Source organism: Dreissena polymorpha, chromosome 6 (assembly GCF_020536995.1).
Source record: "Dreissena polymorpha isolate Duluth1 chromosome 6, UMN_Dpol_1.0, whole genome shotgun sequence".
NCBI classification, from domain to species: domain Eukaryota; kingdom Metazoa; phylum Mollusca; class Bivalvia; order Myida; family Dreissenidae; genus Dreissena; species Dreissena polymorpha.
Genome location: NC_068360.1, coordinates 12,897,431 through 12,920,478, shown reverse-complemented (window position 1 = coordinate 12,920,478; position 23,048 = coordinate 12,897,431). Strand labels below are relative to the sequence as shown.

At 37.8% G+C, this 23,048-nt stretch overlaps 2 protein-coding genes across 2 annotated transcripts in view; both read left to right on the top strand.

Annotated features, from left to right (window-relative positions):
• The window catches only part of LOC127834585 (lysosome-associated membrane glycoprotein 1-like), a 60,872-nt gene extending 44,921 nt beyond the window's left edge, over positions 1-15,951 (top strand). The window contains exons 5-10 of the mRNA XM_052360583.1: positions 5,318-5,516; positions 7,086-7,271; positions 7,449-7,585; positions 11,402-11,609; positions 12,508-12,687; positions 15,630-15,951. Of these exons, the coding sequence (XP_052216543.1) occupies positions 5,318-5,516; positions 7,086-7,271; positions 7,449-7,585; positions 11,402-11,609; positions 12,508-12,687; positions 15,630-15,775 (1,056 nt within the window). The 3' untranslated portion in view covers positions 15,776-15,951. The remainder of the gene's footprint in view (positions 1-5,317; positions 5,517-7,085; positions 7,272-7,448; positions 7,586-11,401; positions 11,610-12,507; positions 12,688-15,629) is intronic.
• Positions 15,952-16,961: 1,010 nt separating this feature from the next.
• Positions 16,962-23,021, top strand: LOC127834291 (beta-1,4-galactosyltransferase galt-1-like). Its single transcript, XM_052360008.1, has 4 exons — positions 16,962-16,998; positions 17,438-17,445; positions 21,490-21,533; positions 21,767-23,021. The coding sequence occupies exons 1-4, from the start codon at positions 16,962-16,964 to the stop codon at positions 23,019-23,021; spliced, it is 1,344 nt and encodes a 447-aa protein (XP_052215968.1).
• Positions 23,022-23,048: the final 27 nt, after the last annotated feature.

The following is a 23,048-nucleotide window of genomic DNA, read 5'->3' as shown; positions in this document are numbered from 1 at the left end:
AAATAATTGCTACTTTCAGTTTGGAGATGCGACGGCACTGATGCTTTTAAAACTGACACAGGGATACCGTTTAAACGGTAACGTTTCGTTTATTTAATTTTGTTTAAACGTTTAGAAAAATCTGTAAACGTGATACCCTTAATAAGGCCTATTTTGTGCAAACTTTAAAAACCTTCTTGTCCATAACCGTATGGCATAGGGCTACCAAATTTGGTATGTAATGACATCTTATAGTCCTCTACCAAGTTTGTTCAAATTAAGCCCCTGGGATCAAATTTGACCGTTCCCCCAGGGGTCACAAAATTGAACATAGGCTTATATTGGGCCCATTTATGCAAACTAAAAAAAATCTCTTGTCCATAACCATTGGGCCTATTTCTACCAAATTTGGTAGGTAGTGACATATAATAGTTCTCTACTTAGTTTGTTCAAATTATGCCCCTGGGAACAAATTTGACCTTGCCCCAGGGGTCACAAAAATGAACATATGCTTAAATCAGGCCTATTGTGTGCAAACTTTAAAAAACTTCTTTTTCTTAATTATAGAGCCTAGGGCTACTAAATTTGGTATGTAGCGATATCTAAAAGTCCTCTACCAAATTTGTTCAAATTATTCCCCGGGGCTCAAATTTGACCCGGCCCCGGGGCTCACAAAACTGAACATATGACGTTTACCAGTGGAGATTACTGCGGCCGTTTGGCTGTGACCAACAACAACATCAACATCTTACAAACATGAGATAAAATCCTGTCATTTAGTGCCATTTTAGGTCAGATGGTGACTGCTTACATAGGCATTGAAGTAAGAACATGTGTTAGAAATGTTTTTCTTACAAACTGAGAAAAGTCGGGTTTTATTTAAATATGTCGAAAGTGACCATATATCCGGATGAAAATATTTTGGATGACACGTTAATTTCATGTCTTTTTTGTAGTGTTTAAACAAGTTTAGTAATATGTTATTGATTTTAAAAAACACAACTTCCATGAACATAATTATTTCAAGAAAAGTCAAAATATGATACTGCACTGTAAACTCAAACTTTGTATCCAAGAGAAGGTGTTGAAATTAATGAAGGGCACTGTTCTTAACTATCGTATATGCTGCTTTTTAATAACTAATGATTCATTGTTCCATTTGTGAATTGTGACTCATGAATTGTGGATATGATTGTCCATTGCTCAACAATCCATATATATTTCTGACCATTTTATAATTTTCTTAATATAAGTTATGAATTGATCTAAGAAGTCAAATGTATTACTTAATTAAATACATTTATAAATATAAAGAAAAAATCCTTAGATTATCATAATATTCTCAGGCCTGTTGGTCTTAGGCATGTGTGGGTTGATGAGCAATTTCTCCTTTTATCACAATGATTTCTACCCTACCTGATCATTTCCTTCATATTCCATTTTAATTTAATTGACGTCTGCAACCTCTTTCAAATTGGGAAAGTCCAAAATGTGTCGTTTGGTAAAGGGTTAAGGCATTTTGATTCCTATGGGTCTTGTGAATCTGTTTCAAATCAAATGCGTAGATTTGATATTCAGCATCTAAAAATATGTGACATAGAAAGAACAACAATATCTTTTGGAGAGATAAATGTACCTACGTTATAAGCAAAGGACCTGTGCAACAATTCCCGGGCTTTTAAGTCTGTTTAGTTAACACGGTAGTAACTTTTTCCATATATAAAAATGCTCACCCTTCCAACTTTAAACCCCCAGAGGGACGAGGGATAGAAAGAGAAAGTCACATGCTTGAGTACATTTCAACCCATGCGCATTGCACATTTTTTTTGCAAAGAAAAAAACTGTGGAGCGATACAGGGCCATCATGGCCCTCTTGTATTCCTTAAGTATCAAAGCTATTGCTTTCATACTTGCAACACTTACTAACTATCATAAGGGGACTGTGCAGGCAAAGTTATGTAACTCTGACTGGCATTTTGACAGAATTATGTGCCCTTTTTATACTTAGAAAATTGAAAATTTGGTTAAGTTTTGTGTTTAGGTCCACTTTATTCCTACAGTATCAAAGCTATTGCTTTCATACTTGCAACACTTATGAACTATCATAAGGGGACTGTGCAGGCAAAGTTATGTAACTCTGACTGGCATTTGGACGGAATTATGGGCCCTTTATACTTAGAAAATTGAAAATTTGGTTAAGTTTTGTGTTTTGGTCCACTTTACCCCTAAAGTATCATAGATATTGCTTTCATACTTGGAACACTCGCAAACTATCATAAGGGTACAGTAAAAGAACAAGTTGCATAACTCTGGTTGTCATTTTTACGGAATTATGGCCCTTTTTTGACTTTGAATATATGGTTAAATTTTGTGTTTCGATCCACTTTACTTCTAAAGTATCAAGGCTATTGCTTTCAAACTTCAAATACTTTCATGCTATCATGAGGTTACTGTACCCCCCCGAATCTCCCCCCCCACCCCATCATCTCACAAATGACCACCACACCCTCACACTATAACCCCCCCCGCCCCCAATTTTTTTTTTTTTGAAGCGGTTAAAAAACACAAATATTTATTTATTTGTATTTTTTTATTTTTGAAATACCGTTCAACCATTGCACCCAAGAATCCCCTGGGTTGGGATTATATTTGGGTCACCTTTGGTCAAAAACTAGGTCAATAGGTCAAATATTAGAAAAACCTTGTGTAGACAATAGAGGTCACAGTTTTCATCCAATCTTTATGAAATTTGGTCAGAATGTTTATCTTGATGAAAACTGGGTTGGGATTGTATTTGGTTAGTCAGGTGAGCGATTCAGGGCCATCATGGCCCTCTTGTACTATTATTTCTTCATTTCTACCCCGATTGACTTCTAATTGATACTGAACTTCTCTTATGACAATACGGTCCATCTCAACTATGCATGGCCCCATTACCAACCCCCGGGGCGCCCCGCCCACATAGGCCACACCCACCCAAAATTGCCTTTTACTATAATTTCTTCATTTCTTCACTGATTCACTTCTAATTGATACTGAACTTCTCTTATACAATACGGTCAATTTCAACTATAAATGGCCCCATTACCAACCCTGGGGTACCCTTGGGTCAAACATGCAGCGTCTTTGCCGCGCCATTTCTAGTTTACATTGTATTGAATACCAGACAACCAAGGATTCAAATACTTCAATTTAAAAATATTTGAATACCATTAATAAGTTTAAAATTATTCAGTTTTTTTTTAGCTCACCTGATTGCTCAGGTGAGCTTTTGTGACTGGTCTTTGTCTGTCGTATGTCCGTCCGTCTGTTAACATTTCCCAATGAAATCTCGGCCGAGTTTCCGATCCGATGAAAAGCATGGCCGCCAGTGGGCGGGGCAGTTTTCCTTATTTGGCTATAGAGAAACCTTGTAAACACTCTAGAAGTTACAATTTTTGCCCAATCATCATGAAAGTTGGTCAAAACATTTGTTCAATTGATTACTCGGACGAGTTCAAAAATGGTCGAGATGGTGAAAAAACATGGCTGCCAGTGGGCGGGGCATTTTGCTCTATATGTATATAGTGGCAGTTTTTCCTATTTGGCTATAGAGAAACCTTGTAAATTCTCTAGAAGTCACAATTTTTGCCCAATCATCATGAAAGTTGGTCAAAACATTGGTTTTATTGATATCTCCGAAGAGTTTGAAAATGGTTGGGATCGGTGAAAAAACATGGCCGCCAGTGGGCAAGGCATTTTTCTCTATATGTATATAGTGAAAACATGTGAACACAGTAGATGTCACAAGTCACAAGAAGAAGGGGTATATTGTTTTGCTCATGTCGGTCCGTCCGTCCTCCGGACGGTTTCCAGGTGATAACTCAAGAGGGCTTAACTTCATAGGTACATTGATCATGACTCGCAGATGACCCCTTTTGATTTTCAGGTCACTAGGTCAAAGGTCAAGGTCACGATGATGATCCGAAATAGTAAAATGGTTTCCGGATGATAACTCAAGAACACTTATGCCTAGGATCATGAAACTTCATAGATACATTTATCATGGTTCGCAGGTGACCCCTATTGATTTTCAGGTCACTAGGTCAAAGGTCAAGGTCACGGTGACCCATAGCAGTAAAATGGGTTTCTGACGATTACTCAAGAACGCTTATGCCTAGGAGCATGAAATTTCATAGATACATTGATCATAACCTCTATTGATTTTCAGAACACTAGGTCAAAGGTCAAGGTCACGATGACCGAAATAGTAAAATGGCTTCCGGATGATAATTCAAGAACGCTGAGGCCTAGAATCATGAAACTTTATAGGTACATGTACATTGATCATGACTCTTAGATGACCCCTATTGATTTTCAGGTCACTAGGTCAAAGGTCAAGGTCAAGGTGACCAGAAAATTGTAAAATGGTTTCCAGATGATAAATGAAGAACGCTCATGCCTAGGATCATGAAACTTCATAGGTACATTGATCATGACTCGAAGATGACACCTATTGATTTTCAGATCACTAGGTCAAAGGTCAAGGTCATGGTGACCTGAAAAAGTAAAATGGTTTCTGGATGATAACTCAAGAAGGCTTATGCCTAGGATCATGAAACATCATAGGTACAATAATCATGACTCACAGATGACCCCTATTGATTTTCAGGTCACTAGGTCAAAGGTCAAGGTCACGGTGACCTGAAATAGTAAAATGGTTTCTGGATGATAACTCAAGAATGCTTATGCCTAGGTTCATGAAACTTCATAGGTATATTGATCATGACTCGCAGATGACCCCTATTGATTATCAGGTCACTAGGTCAAAGGTCAAGGTCACAGTGCCGAAAAACGTATTCACACAATGGCTTTCAAGGTCACTGTGACTCAACTTAGAAAAATGGTTTCTGGATGATTACTCTAGAATGCTTACGCCTAGGACCATGAAACTTCATAGGTACATCGATCATGACTCATAGATGAAATAATTATAAAACTTGACCAGGATGTTTGTCTGGACAATATCTAGGTAAAGTTTGACATTTGGTAAAGATTTAATGAACCATCTTATTTCAGGTGAGCGAACTAGGGCCATCTTGGCTCTCTTGTTTGTACATCTTAAACCAGATTTTGAAACTCTTATAAAAATGTTTTGAACCTATGCAATTATTGTCTCTACTGCTTTTCTAAATCTTCTTACTATTAAAGTAACCAACCTAATGATTGGTCACTGTATTGTTCATTACTTTTGTTAAATCAAAAAATAAATATCAAACCATCATGAAAAGTGATGTTACCACATATTAATATAAAGATAAACTTGATAATTGGTAATGTTACTGTTCTAATGTTGTAGAAAATCGGTGACTGGAATTTTGACAACACAACAGTGATTAATGGTGGCTGTAATGAAACTGCTTTTCTCACCATTGAATGGTCGGTGGATAACGCCACCTATAACTGGACCTTCATTCAGAGTGACCGCGGAGTGGACGTACAGATGGCTCTAGCATTTGTACCTGACAGGGTATTCATCAATCAAAGCGCAAGCAATGGTTCGTTACTCTTTCATACAGTATTTAATGGTTTTACGTGTAGAGGAGACAAGCAATGGTTTGTTACTCTTGTGTACAGTATTTAATGGTTTTACATGTAGAGAAGATGTACAGTGAAGTAGCAGTGTAGTTGGCCCTGCTGTAGTTTAGTTCTCCTTCTTGCCCCACTAGGTAGGTCAACATGATAAATGGAATAAACTGAGGAAGTTTTTTAATATTTTTGCAAATACTGTGAAACCATTATTAATCGTCAGGCATTGATTTTCATAAATTTCGTCAGTCGACCGATCGGCGAATTTAAGATACTAACGAACAATCATTCTCTAGGTTTGAACAAAAACAAAAACCAAGTTGAACAATATTTTAAAACTTTACCGTAGACATGAGGCATTAAATTCCAACATAATCCATGCACACATTCACTGCTGTTTCGTAATCAAGATTAATCCGGTTTTGACACAAAGGGATGTAGATTACACAAGGTACTTAACTGACACGTGAAACTTCTTTAAAACGCGTGTGCAGTACAGCTGTATCGAATGCGTTGACTTCGTTTATGTAGAATGGTAATGAATTAGCGCTAATTGTTTATAACTTTATTACCCATTAGGTAAAAGACAATAAACCAAATGAAAAGATGACGATGTGTGATCAACATGCGTATTTATCAAAAATTAATAAAGAATATTTTAATTGCTGTTTGTTGTTTGATTGTTTGCGTTTAATCACACTTATTACTATTTTATATGTATCAATTTATTTATTTTTAAATTATTGACATTATTGATGTATATTCCGGTAGTTTACTTTTTAAGAACAAACACACACATAGAGTTTATAATTTTAATGTTTATATCAGAATAAAAAAGCATTTTATTTGAAAAAAAACCCATAACAAACTGGAACCTCTTTCGTATAACATAAACAGTTTTAAAACGGTATTGACAGCATTTTGATAAAAATCATACCAACTAGAACACATACCCAAGAAAATAAACAAAAGTGTCGACTTTGGCCACGTGATCATTGTCGTCATCAATCATAGCCGTTACAAACACTCGTTAACGGTTATTCGATCCCACTTGTCCGCTAATTATAACAATGAACGTGTGAATGGCATACATTAAGAGGGTCCATTACTGTCCCTTGATAACAAATGACTAGTTAATTGGCATGTGACAAACAGGCCCCACCTCCTGCAGTGATTCTCAAGTGTGTTCCCGCATTCGTACCACGATTTTTCGCAACTGCGATTGATCGCGAATATGTATGACACACAAATCGGATATTGACTGACGCATTTTTTAAAATTCAAAATCAGAAATCGGCGAATTTAAGTGCTGACGAAATCGTCATTTTTATAAAAATGACGAAATTTTGTGCTGTCGAAAATAAATGGTTTCACAGTATTCAATGGCTTTGAAAGGATATTGCTTTCAAACCAATTAATACTCAACAGTTCTTTTAACTAGCAAAGTTTCTTATTCACCCTGCCCCGTTTGAGAAGCAATCTGTAATTTAGATAAAGGTTGGCTACAGATTAAGTCTTCAGTTTGTTTGTTTCTTCAGAGACAGTTGTGATGTCGATGACAATGAGGACAACCATGGGGATGAACACTTCATACAGGTGTGACGACACTCGCCGCTACAAAGCCATGGTCTCTGATGCTACAGGCAGATATTTCCTGGCCATGCACTTCAGGAATGTTAGGATGCAGGCCTTTGGGCTTCAGAACGGCACATACTCTACCAATGGTATAAGAGTTTAGTTAAACAAAAAACTGTTTCTATAAATACCATATATCAAGTAGCATTGAGAAGGGTCTTTGAAATATTTTAAGTGCACACAATTGATCAAATCATTTTAATATAATAGGAAACCCACTCTACATTGAAAGTGTTGTGTTCTACAGTGGTGTGTTGTGATTTCAGTGAGTCGTTGTGAGGATGTTCCTGCCCCAAACCAGCACCCCAAGGGCACATGGAGAGTAACAGAAGACAACAAAACCTGCATCCTGCTCACAGCACAGATCATGCTCTCTCTGCCTTATGACAAGCTGGGAGCACAGGTCTTTACTAACCAACTCTTGTTTTAACACTGGATAACATATAACAAACTTTGAAAGAAGTATTTTGGTGTTAAGAGATATGTTGTTTACATTGTTCCAAATTTGTCAAAATAAGGCAACAGTGCTTTCCACAGGCCACTAAATGGTCCTTCACCGGTGTGCTGAAATTTCAAAATCAGAGTTTCTGGGGCACTTGAAATTTTTCAGTTTATTTTCTTTCAGTTTCTGAAACTAGCCACTTGTGTAAGTTTGCAGACATATGTCATCTCATTTGTCAATATATTACTTGCTTTCATTTTTTCGGGATTGTTGTTGGGCAAGTTAACCAGATCAATGCACTTGGCACAACCCTTTGCATTTTTAGCTCACCTGAGCTTTTCTGACCGGTCTTTGTCCGTCGTACATCCGTCCGTCTGTCTGTCCGTCCGTCCGTTAACATTTGCTCGTAAACACTCTAGAGGCCACATTTGTTGTCCCATCTTCATGAAACTTGGTCAGAAGCTTTGCCCCAATAAAATCTCGGCCGAGTTCGAAACTGGGTTGTGCCGGGTCAAAAACTAGGTCACTAGGTCAAAAAAAGAGAAAAACCTTATAAACACTGTAGAAGTCACATTTTATGTTCAATCTTCATGTTACTTTGTCAAAATGTTTGTCTTAATGATATCTTGATTGAGTTCAAAAGTGGTTCCGGTCTGTTGAAAAACATGGCCGCCAGTGGGCGGGGCAGTTTTCCTTATTTGGCTAAAGAGAAACCTTGTAAACACTGTAGAAGTCACAATTTTTGCCCAATCATCATGAAAGGTGGTCAAAACATTGATTCAATTGATATCTCGGATGAGTTCGAAAATGGTCCAGATCGGTGAAAAAACATGGCCGCCAGTGGGCGGGGCATTTTTCTCTATATGTATATAGTGGCAGTTTTCCCTATTTGGCTATAGAGAAACCTTGTAAACACTCTAGAAGTCACAATTTTTGTCCAATCATCATGAAAATTGGTCAAAACATTGGTTTTATTGATATCTCGGATGAGTTCGAAAATGGTCCAGATCGGTGAAAAAACATGGCCGCCAGTGGGCGGGGCATTTTTCTTTATATGTATATAGTGGCAGTTTTCCCTGTTTGGCTATAGAGAAACCTTGTAAACGCTCTAGAAGTCACAATTTTTGCCCAATCATCATGAAAGTTGGTCAAAACATTGGTTTTATTGATATCTGGGAAGAGTTCGACAATGGTTCGGATCGGTGAAAAAAACATGGTCGCCAGTGGGCGGGGCATTTTTCTCTATATGTATATAGTGAAAACATGTTAACACTCTAGAAGTCACATTTTTGGCCCAATTTTCATGAAATTTGGTCAGAACATTTGTTTCTTTGATACCAGAGTTGAGTTCAAAAATGGTTTCGGTCAAACCTTGTGATCGAACACTATGGAAGTCACATTTTTATGCCCCCCTTTTAAGAAGAGGGGGTATATTGTTTTGCTCATGTCGGTCCGTATGTCTGTCCACCAGATGGTCAACTATGAAAACACTATACAATTATTATTTTGTTATCAGACTAGGACACTACAGTTCATATGTGCTCTAAAATCTACAAGTACACAAGAACAAACACACACAACTCAATTTGATATTAACCCATTGATGCTTGACATTGATTATGAGAGAGAGGAAGGAATGAGTCATGCTGAAGGATACACACATTGATTGTTTATGAAGTTAATGTATGGGATCAGGAATAACATTTTGCTGTAATTTGTTGGTGTGTGAGCTCTGGTCAACAGGCTGTGTTTAAAGAAGACATTAACAATGGATATATGCTACTGCTGATAAAGGGTTCTAAAATATACAGCTACATGTACCAAATTTAGGTTTGGAATGTAAATTGCTAACTGTTGGCTACATTGATCATGACTCACCAATGACCCCTATTGATCTTCTCGTCACTAAGTCAAAGGTGACAGTCACAGTGATTCAAAATACAAAAATTGGTTTTCAAATGATAACTCAAAAAACTTTCACCTAGGATAAAGACTTCATAGGTACATTGATCATGATTATAAAAATACCCCTTTTGAATTTCAAATCACTACATCAAAGATCAACATCACAGTGACTCAAAACAATAAAATTGTTTCTTGATATTTACTGACAATGCTTACGCTTGCTTATGCTTACAATGCTTATTCATGATCTTCATAGTTACATTGATCATGACTGGCAGATAACCAACATAATGTTCAAGTCACTAGGTCAAACGTCTTAATTACAATGACTCAACACTGTAAAATGGTGTCCAGATGACAACTCAAGAAACCAAGGTCAAAAGTCAAAGTCACAATGACTAATATATTCATATTCACACAATGGCTGCCATTACAACTGACAGCCCATATGCAGGCATGCATGTTTTACACACAGCCCAATACATTTGGTAAAAATTCAATGAACACACTCTTCTCAGGTGAGCGAACTAGGGCCATCTTGGCCCTCTTGTATTTTCACAGATGTGCTAACATATGCGTCTTTGTTTTTTTTTCTCCATAAAGACTGATCCAAATATATTAAATATCAAATATATTAACACTAATATCACCATTGCAACTTAATTGATATTCAGTAGTTTATCTTATTCGGTGTTCACCAAAGTTCATTACATTATTCATGATTGTCCAGTGCTTTCCACAGAGCTGTTTCCAGACTGTCATAGCACGACTCAGTCAATCCCCATTCTTAAATTTGAATGAGTGGGAACAGGACAAAGCCACTGATACATCATGTTTGGGTTTTGGGCATAGCCTCAAGTATGAGTCTTTTAAGTATGGGACATAGCACAACATATATGTGTGTGGTGATAGGGGACACAACCCCAGGAATATAAGTGTGTTTGGGTATGAGTACAAGATATGTTTATGTGTACATTTGGGACATAATACCAGGTATATGTGTGTTTGGGTATTGCATGTGACACCAGGTATATGTGTGTTTGGGTATTGCAAGTGGCACCAGGTATATGTGTGTTTGGGTATTGCACGTGACACCAGTTATATGTGTGTTTGGGTATTGCACGTGGCACCAGGTATATGTGTGTTTGGGTATTGCACGTGACACCAGGTATATTTGTGTTTGGGTATTGCACCTGGCACCAGGTATATGTGTGTTTGGGTATTGCACGTGGCACCAGGTATATGTGTGTTTGGGTATTGCACGTGGCACCAGGTATATGTGTGTTTGGGTATTGCACGTGGCACCAGGTATATGTGTGTTTGGCTATTGCATGTGGCACCAGGTATATGTGTGTTTGGCTATTGCACGTGGCACCAGGTATATGTGTGTTTGGGTATTGCACGTGACACCAGGTATATTTGTGTTTTGGTATTGGCCATAGTCAAAGATATATGTGTGTGTTTTGGTATTGGCCATAACACCAGGTATATATTTAGGCATTGTGTCATAGCAGCCAAAGATATGTGTGTTTTGGTATGGGGCATAGCTCAAGATATGTGTGTTTGGGTATTGGACATAACCCCAGGCATATGTATGTTTGGGTATTTGACGTAGCTCACATTATTGCGTGTTTGGGCGTGGGTCATAGTCCAAGATATGTTTGTGTTAGGGAATTGGGCATAGCACTATATATAAGTGTGTATCAGTATTGGAAACAGCACCCGATATAGTCCCAGGTATAAATTTACTTAGGAATGGGACATAGCCCCAGGCAAATATGTTTTCTTGGGTATGGGACACAGTCCCAGATATATGCGTCTTCTCTGGTATGGGACATATCCCCAGTTATACATTTGGTTGCATGTTTCCAGGGCAAGACTATGTCCCAGATTGGTATCCAGAGCCCAGTGGTCAGTGGCAGCTGTGCCCAGAACAGCAGCTTCATCCAGCTCTCAGACTCTGACAGCTCCCTCAACATCACAATCACTTTCTCTCAGAAAGACAACAAAGTCAACTGGGAGACTGTGGAGATCAGAGCAGCATTGGATGATGATAGGATCTTCCCAGATGCTGCCAATCGTGAGTTTATAAGGGTTTATTATGACTAGAGATACAGCTGGATCTCATAGGGATCCTTTTTCGGAGATGACTCAGATATCAGATCTTAAATCCATCCTCTAAATAGACTCAACATATGTTTAATGAAACCATTTTGACAACTGTGCTTATGTGCTTTATGTTTAAACTAAGAGATAACAAGAAGGGCAAAAAGTAAGAATGTCAGAAATTATTTTCTGCTTAACATTTTAAATCTAAAGATACAAAAGTTCAAATTTTTAGCACACCTGAACATATGGTGCTCAACATGAGCTATTGTGATCACCCTATGTCCGGTGTCAATGTGCTTCCATTTTATCCTGACAATAAAGAGGTAGCTTTTCAAATAAGGGTCATGTGCCTCTAGAAACTAGGTCAGCAGATATCTTTGAAAAACTTTGTTACCAGTCTAGAGGCCACATAAATTACTCAACCTTAATGAAACTAGGTCAGAATGCATAAATTTACAATATGAAAGCATGTTGAAGCGGGGTAAAAAAAAGATTATCGGTTCATACCCTAAACAATTGGTGTCATGCAACTCAGGTGGACACCTTCTTGTTTATATAGTCTGATGGTCAACGTAGGCAGTTTGGAATAGAAAGGTTTTTTCTTTTGATTTAATGACTGTTGTCACACCTAACAGATAAGTAAAGGTTGGGTTGTTATTACAACAATATTATAAAGAACGGCATGTGCCAATGTATATCATTTTTAAGAGCTTGACTATCCATCCTGTATTCCTGCATGCCACTTATTTGTAGTCATGACAACGAAATTTCACTGCAAGAAAAAATCATTAGGTTTTCCTTTGCATATTGCCATCATGTTATAACAGCACATGATTGGTTGTCGTGTCATTGTGCTATTTGTGTTGCAGCGTTTGGTACGTTCAGTTCCGTCAACAACAGCATGGGTACCAACCTGCAGACCACAGTGAGTGGCTCCTACTTCTGTAACTCAGACACCAAGTTCACACTGAAGGAGGGCGCAACTCTTGAGCTGTGGACCTTGCAGTATGCAGCCTTCCAAGGCAATATCTCACAGTTCAGCAAAGACGGTAAGTATACCATCTGCAGTATGCAGCCTTCCTAGACAATATCTCACAGTTCAGCAAAGACAGTAAGTATACCATCTGCAGTATGCAGCCTTCCTAGAAAATATCTCACAGTTCAGCAATGACAGTATGTATACCATCTGCAGTATGTAGCCTTCCTAGACAATATGTCACAGTTCAGCAATGACAGTAAGTATACCATCTGCAGTATGCAGCCTTCCTAGACAATATCTCACAGTTCAGCAATGACAGTATGTATACCATCTGCAGTATGCAGCCTTCCTAGACAATATCTCACAGTTCAGCAATGACAGTAAGTATACCATCTGCAGTATGCAGCCTTCCTAGACAATATCTCACAGTTCAGAAAAGACAGTAAGTATACCACCTGCAGTATGCAGCCTTCCTAGACAATATCTCACAGTTCAGCAATGACAGTATGTAAGCCATCTGAAGTATGCAGCCTTCCTAGAAAATATCTCACAGTTTAGCAATGACAGTATGTATACCATCTGAAGTATGCAGCCTTCCTAGAAAATATCTCACAGTTCAGCAATGACAGTATGTATACCATCTGCAGTATGCAGCCTTCCTAGACAATATCTCACAGTTCAGCAATGACAGTATGTATACCATCTGCAGTATGTAGCCTTCCTAGACAATATGTCACAGTTCAGCAATGACAGTAAGTATACCATCTGCAGTATGCAGCCTTCCTAGACAATATCTCACAGTTCAGCAATGACAGTATGTATACCATCTGCAGTATGCAGCCTTCCTATACAATATCTCGCAGTTCAGCAATGACAGTATGTATACCATCTGCAGTATGCAGCCTTCCTAGACAATATCTCACAGTTCAGCAATGACAGTATGTATAACATCCGAAGTATGCAGCCTTCCTAGACAATATCTCACAGTTCAGCAAAGACAGTAAGTATACCACCTGAAGTATGCAGCCTTCCTAGAAAATATCTCACAGTTCAGCAATTACAGTATGTATAACATCTGAAGTATGCAGCCTTCCTAGAAAATATCTCACAGTTCAGCAATGACAGTAAGTATACCATCTGCAGTATGCAGCCTTCCTAGAAAATATCTCACAGTTCAGCAATGACAGTAAGTATACCATCTGCAGTATGCAGCCTTCCTAGACAATATCTCACAGTTCAGCAATGACAGTATGTATACCATCTGCAGTATGCAGCCTTCCTAGACAATATCTCACAGTTCAGCAATGACAGTATGTATACCATCTGCAGTATGCAGCCTTCCTAGACAATATCTCACAGTTCAGCAATGACAGTATGTATACCATCTGCAGTATGCAGCCTTCCTAGACAATATCTCACAGTTCAGCAATGACAGTATGTATACCATCTGCAGTATGCAGCCTTCCTAGACAATAGCTCACAGTTCAGCAATGACAGTATGTATACCATCTGCAGTATGCAGCCTTCCTAGACAATATGTCACAGTTCAGCAATGACAGTAAGTATACCATCTGCAGTATGCAGCCTTCCTAGACAATATCTCACAGTTCAGCAATGACAGTATGTATACCATCTTCAGTATGCAGCCTTCCTAGACAATATCTCATAGTTCAGCAATGACAGTATGTATACCATCTGCAGTATGCAGCCTTCCTAGACAATATCTCACAGTTCAGAAAAGACAGTAAGTATACCATCTGCAGTATGCAGCCTTCCTAGACAATATCTCACAGTTCAGCAATGACAGTATGTATAACATCTGAAGTATGCAGCCTTCCTAGACAATATCTCACAGTTCAGCAAAGACAGTAAGTATACCATCTGCAGTATGCAGCCTTCCTAGACAATATCTCACAGTTCAGCAATGACAGTATGTATACCATCTGCAGTATGCAGCCTTCCTAGACAATATCTCATAGTTCAGCAATGACAGTATGTATACCATCTGAAGTATGCAGCCTTCCTAGACAATATCTCACAGTTCAGCAATGACAGTATGTATACCATCTGCAGTATGCAGCCTTCCTAGACAATATGTCACAGTTCAGCAATGACAGTAAGTATACCATCTGCAGTATGCAGCCTTCCTAGACAATATCTCACAGTTCAGCAATGACAGTATGTATACCATCTGCAGTATGCAGCCTTCCTAGACAATATGTCACAGTTCAGCAATGACAGTATGTATAACATCTGAAGTATGCAGCCTTCCTAGACAATATCTCACAGTTCAGCAATGACAGTATGTATACCGCCTGAAGTATGCAGCCTTCCTAGACAATATCTCACAGTTCAGCAATGACAGTATGTATACCATCTGCAGTATGCAGCCTTCCTAGACAATATCTCACAGTTCAGCAATGACAGTATGTATACCGCCTGAAGTATGCAGCCTTCCTAGAAAATATCTCACAGTTCAGCAATGACAGTATGTATAACATCTGAAGTATGCAGCCTTCCTAGAAAATATCTCACAGTTCAGCAATGACAGTAAGTATACCACCTGCAGTATGCAGCCTTCCTAGAAAATATCTCACAGTTCAGCAATGACAGTATGTATAACATCTGAAGTATGCAGCCTTCCTAGAAAATATCTCACAGTTCAGCAATGACAGTAAGTATACCATCTGAAGTATGCAGCCTTCCTAGAAAATATCTCACAGTTCAGCAATGACAGTAAGTATACTATCTGCAGTATGTAGCCTTCTAAGACAATATCTCACAGTTATATAGACTTGTATAGCATAATACCACTAAAACAATATTTTCATCTGAAACCACTAGGTCCAGATATTTTTGATTTGTGGTGTTGCATTGACTTTTTAAATTGGTTACATAATAGTACATGCGGCATGGGTTTTTTGGTCACTACTGTGACAATTTCTTGTTTTTTCTGCTATGTTGAGAGTAATTGTGATGCACACTAACTGTCCTATTGATGTTTTGTCACAGGTGTTAACGTGTGCAAAGCTGATGTGAAGACAAACAGCATTGTACCAATAGCAGTAGGAGCCGCCCTGGCTGGCCTGGTTGTCATAGTGCTCATTGCCTACCTAATTGGTCGCCGTAGAAACAGGAAGGGATACGAGTCTGTGTAGGTTGTCACCAACGCATTGCAACAGAAAGAACAAAAATGATGAAGATATAGCCATCTTTCTATCTACATGGCAATGAATGTCAAATATTGTTTATATTTGTTACAATTTTGAAATTATGTTGAACAACTTTTTGGTATTTTATGGTATTTTTTTTAATAAAAGCACCTAACATTGAATGTCAATTGTTCACTGTTGAAGTATAGTTAACATTTGATTTTTTTAGTAAAATAGCCCATCCTTATCAAAAAAGCGTTATGAGGTGTATCAATTATATTCACAGAGTAAATGCAAAAACAATAATGCAACTTGAAATGCAAAAACATGAGAATATGGCAATTTTAGTACAGTACTACATTGATTCTGTTCTCCAAAATAAAAAAGATTGTTACAGTCTTCTACAGGTTACATTATACTATGTGTCTGCAATTGTCCTGAAAGGTACATTCCATTGATTTCATGGCAGAGCATGAATACACTTAAACAATAGATTAAAACTTTATTGTAATTTTCATTTCTCAACCTGCACTTGTAACTGTGCTGAAAGCTATTTGTAAACAAGGTCACAACTGTCAGCATATTTTATAGTGATAGTGTCTCGGAAAATTCAACTTTGTAATTAACATTTTGTATCAGAAGGCAAACTAAAAATATGTGTGGGGTTGTTGATTATATGATTATGTTCAATTTTCTTTGTCCATTTGTATCATTATGAAAGGTAGTAAATTAACTTTGCATTTGCACTTATATAAATTGAAGGTGTTTATTAAAATATCTTGATTTAATGTTTCACAATGCTTTGTAGGGAAATAACAATACCCTCAAATGGTAAAGCAACTCAAATAACTCTGGTAATGTTAACTTTTTTTGAACTCGTTCCAAATATAAGCAAAACTAATAATGTTCTTCAAATTTCGTGAAATCGTGTCATTCTTTTGAAATATAAGTACAGTAAACATTTTCCAGTTTTGCTCATTTGAAATATGAATTAACAGGCATATACACAGTAAAACATGGGTTGTGGGTTGAACATAGACATTGATTCACTGTGCCACTTATGAAGATACATATGATCAGATATACATGTTAGTCTTTTGTGTATAACAAATATCTAGGACAATAGAAGTGTCACTGTTTGATCATGTGATTGGCTGAACTTGTGGAACATACATGTATACAACCTCCAAATATGGTCCTCACCCCAGCAATCTCTATGGATGTACATGGTACAAATGCACGGGCAGCATGCACATACATGCATATTTTGATAAATGTTATGGTTGTAAACTTCACAGTTAAGATGTTTAGAGATATAGCATAGTGATCAAAGTTGTAAGTGCTATTGTAGTGGTGAAAGCTCTGTTGATGTTATTCAGAACTCTGGTGTAGTTACTGAGTGTGATCTTGTTGGGTCAGGGTTCATAGTCTGAAATTTAAAGTAATTGTCAACACATTCAAAATATTTCTATTGCAAAACAGTATTTTGTATTTTAAAATAAAAGAAAGCATGACCCAAAATATTTCGATTGCAAAACAATATTTTGTATTTTAAAATAAAAGAAATCATGACCCATGAAATGTAAAGTAAATCATTATATTTTGAAAAATATTGCAATCGAAAAAAGTGCTATATGAATTATTTGTATGTTTGTACTATTGCTCCAGGCATATTGGTGAGATTGATTTGTTCAATTATGTTGTCTTTATGTCACATATGATATCTGTTGATTTTTTTTTCGAGTGCTTTGAAGCATAATCTTCAATTTTGGGTTGTATGTGATGTATTCTGACAGTGAACCACAATAATTGATTTGATTCTTTGATTAATGGTATGAATGATGATTTAATTATTGACTGATTGATCAATTGTAGACTACTTATTATTAGACCAGTTCTGTGTTATTGTTTACAATCAAGATTTACAGTGCATGCATACTGACTGGTTGGAAAAAGCATTGGTAACAGTAACGTACAACATGTGCATGTTCAGTCAATCAATAAGTAGTAAAAAAATAACATAAAAACATTTGAATAATACATTAAATGTAGAATTTTTAGTACTAATACCGCATATTATTAAATGTGATTTCATTTATATGAAATATAATTCGTCATAAGCATCAGAGAAAAGTTATTCTCAATAGAGTTAAATGTATTAGCAGGCTATTTCTTGTACAAAGCTTACATTTAATTAAATAACAAAAACATAGTATAAACCCGTTTCTTTAAAACTAATTAAAGAATGTGTATCATACATTGATTGTTGTTAAAAAAGTATGCTGATTTTTTTCTTGAATTGATGTGTCCAAATATAAGCCTACATGTATTTTGTCTGAAACATGTGGCAAATATTTTTGTTTGGGTAATCTCCCTTTAATTTGTTCGTTTGAATGGTTTAACCATGGTTTGTGTTTTGATTTTTGGTCATGAATTGTTTGACTCAGTTTTTAAAATCTTGATTTCATTTAGGTGTATGTATACGTGTTCGTAAAATTTGTATTGTATCAAATTGTGAAAAATTTTATAAAAAAGAAAACTTAAATTCAGTCAAATATTTAATGCGTGAGATAAAAATACAACATTATCAGAACACTAATTCTGCACTATCCTAGAATATATAGCAACCATTAAATAAGTGTCGGAACACTTATTCTGCACTATCCTAGAATATATAACAACCATTAAATAAGTGTCGGAACACTTATTCTGCACTATCCTAGAATATATAACAACCATTAAATAAGTGTCGGAACACTTATTCTGCACTATCCTAGAATATATAACAACCATTAAATAAGTGTCGGAACACTTATTCTGCACTATCCTAGAATATATAACAACCATTAAATAAGTGTCGGAACACTTATTCTGCACTATCCTAGAATATATAACAACCATTAAATAAGTGTCGGAACACTTATTCTGCACTATCCTAGAATATATAACAACCATTAAATAAGTGATATTTTTTGTACAGTAAAATGTTATGTTTTACATGTTAGAATAAGTAACTTTTCACAACAAGAGTAGTCTCCCTCTAAACGCAAATTCACTCAATGCGATTATTATATGGGTGATATTAGAGAACCTTACGCATTCCTATTAGACAGAAAAACTCGTGCTCATTATATTCCTATCAAACTTGAAAGAATGACTTGGTATTGTGTAAACCCAGATCTGGTTGTTGTTTCCCACAGCTAATATTGTAGATGTGCTCTCACATACGCTTTGATTCTTTATATTTGAATATATATATATTTTACTGCTTTTGGTGTTGTTATCATTTGAGATATTCTTTAGCTCGTTTGGTTAAGGACATATCAACGTGCCACAGTAACCTGCAGATTGAAGAATGATTACAAAGCCAAATATGTTTTTAAAACGCGTCCAATCCATATTGCAGCCTATACTTATTACGAATTGCTCTGTTCATGGATACGCTGAGGTTTGACAAAGAACATCGTGTACGACAAAAGTTCGACAAGTATAACAGTTTGTACAATACTTGAGAAACTGACTTCGGAAGGGAATCCAAAGAGTGCGGCTGTCAAATTTGTCCACGAATACTAGTGGGTCCACGGATATACGAATTTTATTAGATGTTGGGAATAACGACATTATACCCTTTCTTCAAACGAGTTGGAACAGCGTGTATGTATTAAATGCTTGTGGCCGAGCCGAGGCCCACACAGGTATTTGGTTCCAGCGATGAAATAAACAAAAGGTCCAACTGGCGACAACTAATCGGGAGATCGGTATTTTACCACGCACGTTTTCCACTGTGAACACAGACTGGTAGTCAGTAGCACCTCAACACAATCCATAAGAAAAAAGGTTTAAAACCTACCGTCAGTTGAACTGGTTGCTGATGCGCAACCATTACAGTGTATTACTGGTGTAAATGAAAGAGCTTCAGCTTGAACCCTTGAACACGACATTTTTATGCCCCCGGTAGGAGGGCATATAGTGATCGGACTGTCCGTCTGTCTGTCCGTCTTTCCTTCACACTTTGCGTTTAGGTTTCGAAAAATGCTCATGACTTCTATGTCCCTTGAGATGTAACCTTCATATTTGGTATGCATGTGTATATGGGCAAGGCCTTTCCATACGCACAAATTTTTGACCTCTGTGACCTTGACGTTGAACTTAGGGTCCGCGTTTAGGTTTCGGAATCTGTGTTTAGGTTTCGAAAAATGCTCAGAACGTCTATGTCCCTTGAGATATATAACCTTCATATTTGGTATGCATGTGTATATTCACAAGGCCTTTCCATACGCACACAAATTTAATTTTGACCCCTGTGACCTTGACGTTGAACTTAGGGTCCGCGTTTAGGTTTCGACAAATGCTCATTACTTCTCTGTCCCTTGAGATATAACCTTCATATTTGGTATGCATGTGTATATGGACAAGGCCTTTCCATACGCACAAACATTTTGACCCCTGTGACCTTGACCTTGAACTTAGGGTCCGCGTTTAGGTTTCGAAATCTGAGTTTTGGTTTCGAAAAAAGCAAATAAATTCTATCAAGCGTTTATAGGGGGCATAAGTCATCCTATGGTGACAGCTCTTGTTATACATTACTTTCGTTTAAAAAAACAGTCAAAAACACCAGAACGTGGAAGGCGCGGCTTAAATGGTTTTTAATGCGGTCACTTTACGTTGTATTAAGTTAATCCAATCTCACATCAAAACATTTGGATTAACCACACAATTGTCCATCGTGTATTCTTTTCAATACTTAGGAATGCTCAGAGTCGCGGTATGACTGTCCCACCATGCAGTTATCTCACCTGTATACTGACGGAGAAACGTAAGGGACTCGGTATCGAATATATACCGTTAATCGGTTCACAAAAATATCAGCAACAGTATCTCCATCATCGTGAATTTCATATTGCATTAAGAAAAAAAAAATTTAGCACATGACTTTACCGACGGCGGATCATTTTCGACATCGTCATATCATTAATTCAAATAATAAAGGGACCTTTTCACGTTTTAGTAAATTTTACAAAATTAAAAATGTTTCAGATTCGTTGTAGTAATGATATTTGTGAGGAAGCCAATAATACTGAACATTTACCATGCTCTAAAATATGCACTATATGCATCTTTTGACGATTTAAACACCTGAAAATTATAAAGCGTTTCAACGCGAAACGATTGAATAATTTGAAGAGTTCTGTTGTTGTCATTAACTTTCGTGACACTACGAGGATTGCTTATATAAAGTATAAAATACACCACTCAATATATGAGCACGGATGACCGAGTGGTGGTCTAAGCGTAAGACTTTTACTCCAGGGGTCAGTGATTCGAGCCTAGTTGAGATTTACTTTTTTTCGTTCTTTATTTGTATTCTTGGTTTTTTTTATACTTGAGCTCTTTAGATCCAATGTTTACATTTATCAATATAAAGCATTTAATGACAAACTTAAATGTCTGCCAAAATCTGTTAAAAGGTCACTTTAAATGAAAACATTGTCAATACATATTTTGCAAATATACATATTAAACAAGTGTGAGATAACTTCTCCGACTAAACTCGCGTTTACGACGAGACACACAGACGGATTGAAAGATAGACAAACCAACGGCCACATACATATTTTTCAGCTTGCCCGGTCTTTACTTTCCAATACAAATGTAGAGAATAATAGCAACACAAGCACATTAATCCGCCATTAAGAGTGTATGACCCTGCCCATTATTAGGCACAGATTGTGGGGCGTAGCTGGGGCTCTCCGACTGCGGTGTGGTACACGTCTCTTGCCCGACTGCCCATTACAAACAACGCGGTCTAACGCTCAGGACAATGATTCACGCAACTGGCTTCATAGCAAAACTTATGACCGTGCGCTTTCTTATTTGTGCATTGTTTATATTTTGTGTTTTTTGCGTAAAATTTTATGGAGTGGTTGAAAATGGCAATGCTATTAGCGGACGTGTTTCATGTGAAACTCATCCGGATAAACTGTCAATCTACGGCAGTGTGCAAGTGGGCTATGCTAAAAACTCGATTGATTCGCTAACACGAGAAAGGCAACATTCACACAACAGTGACCAGACATGGCATGTATTACGGTCGGATAACGGTTCTAGTATTGTATTGTTCTCTGCTTATCGCATCTTTGTTGGAAGCAAACTGCGCCTAGTAATTGTTGGTATAGAGAAGTGTCCGACTGCGGATCACAGCCGGCAGTGTGAGCTTAGGGGCGAGATACGGGTTGCTACCGGGCCACACGAGCGTTCCCTCGCCGCAGTCATCCTGCATAGACGGCTTCTCCCGGAACATCACAAGAAGGTCTACAAGCCGGTTGTCTATGATGCAGAAATTGCATTATCGTTTCACACGCAGGACATCACGGTCAGTTTCGTCAACGGGCCTGACGTGTCTCACTCTGTGACTCTTCGTATTGAAGAAGTCCCTAAAGACAATGTTTACACATTTGTTATGTGCCTTGGGCCCTTGCGAGCCACGAATGATCAATACCCCGGTAGAATCGTAGAATGGGTGGAGTTTAATAGACTTATGGGGGTTGAGCACATATTCGTTTACCTAACCAATGCATCCTCCGAATTACGAGAAGTTCTCAGATATTACAAAAACATGGGTTTAGTGACGGTTCTGAACTGGACGTTGCCTGTCGAATCAGACATTCATAACTTTGGACAAATGGCTTCGCTGCATGACTGTCTTTACAGAAACACGGGGGCTTCAAAGTTCTTGGTGAACGTCGATCTGGACGAGTTCATAGTTCCACGTGGCGGCTACAGGAGCTGGCGGGACTGGATCGAAAACGTGCTGCCTGCAGCGGAGTACCAGATCGGAAGTAGCGTCTTTAGCAGCCGGTCCGACAAGGACACCACTGGCTACTTCAGTAACATCTCTCAAGTATACAACACCGTGTCACTGATACACACATACCGACGCCTGCATGTGTTCACAAACTGTGAGAGGACGAAGTACATAGTTCGCCCGGAGTGTGCACATATCCTGGGTATACACTGCGTGCACGAGTTCGCCCAGTGCGGCGCTGGTCGGTCAGTCGTGTACGCGGACCAAGGCAAGATTCTAGTTCACCACTACCGGGGCTACAGCACGGACACGGCCAGAGGCGTCAGAGTGCAGGACAAAACCATGCTCAGGTTCGCCAACGAGCTAGTCAAGCGCATTGAAAATGCATGGGCGAAGATACAAACAAACCCTAGACAGTATTATACTTTACCTATGAACGAATTATGAACGAATTATGAACGGTTTTTTCTTACG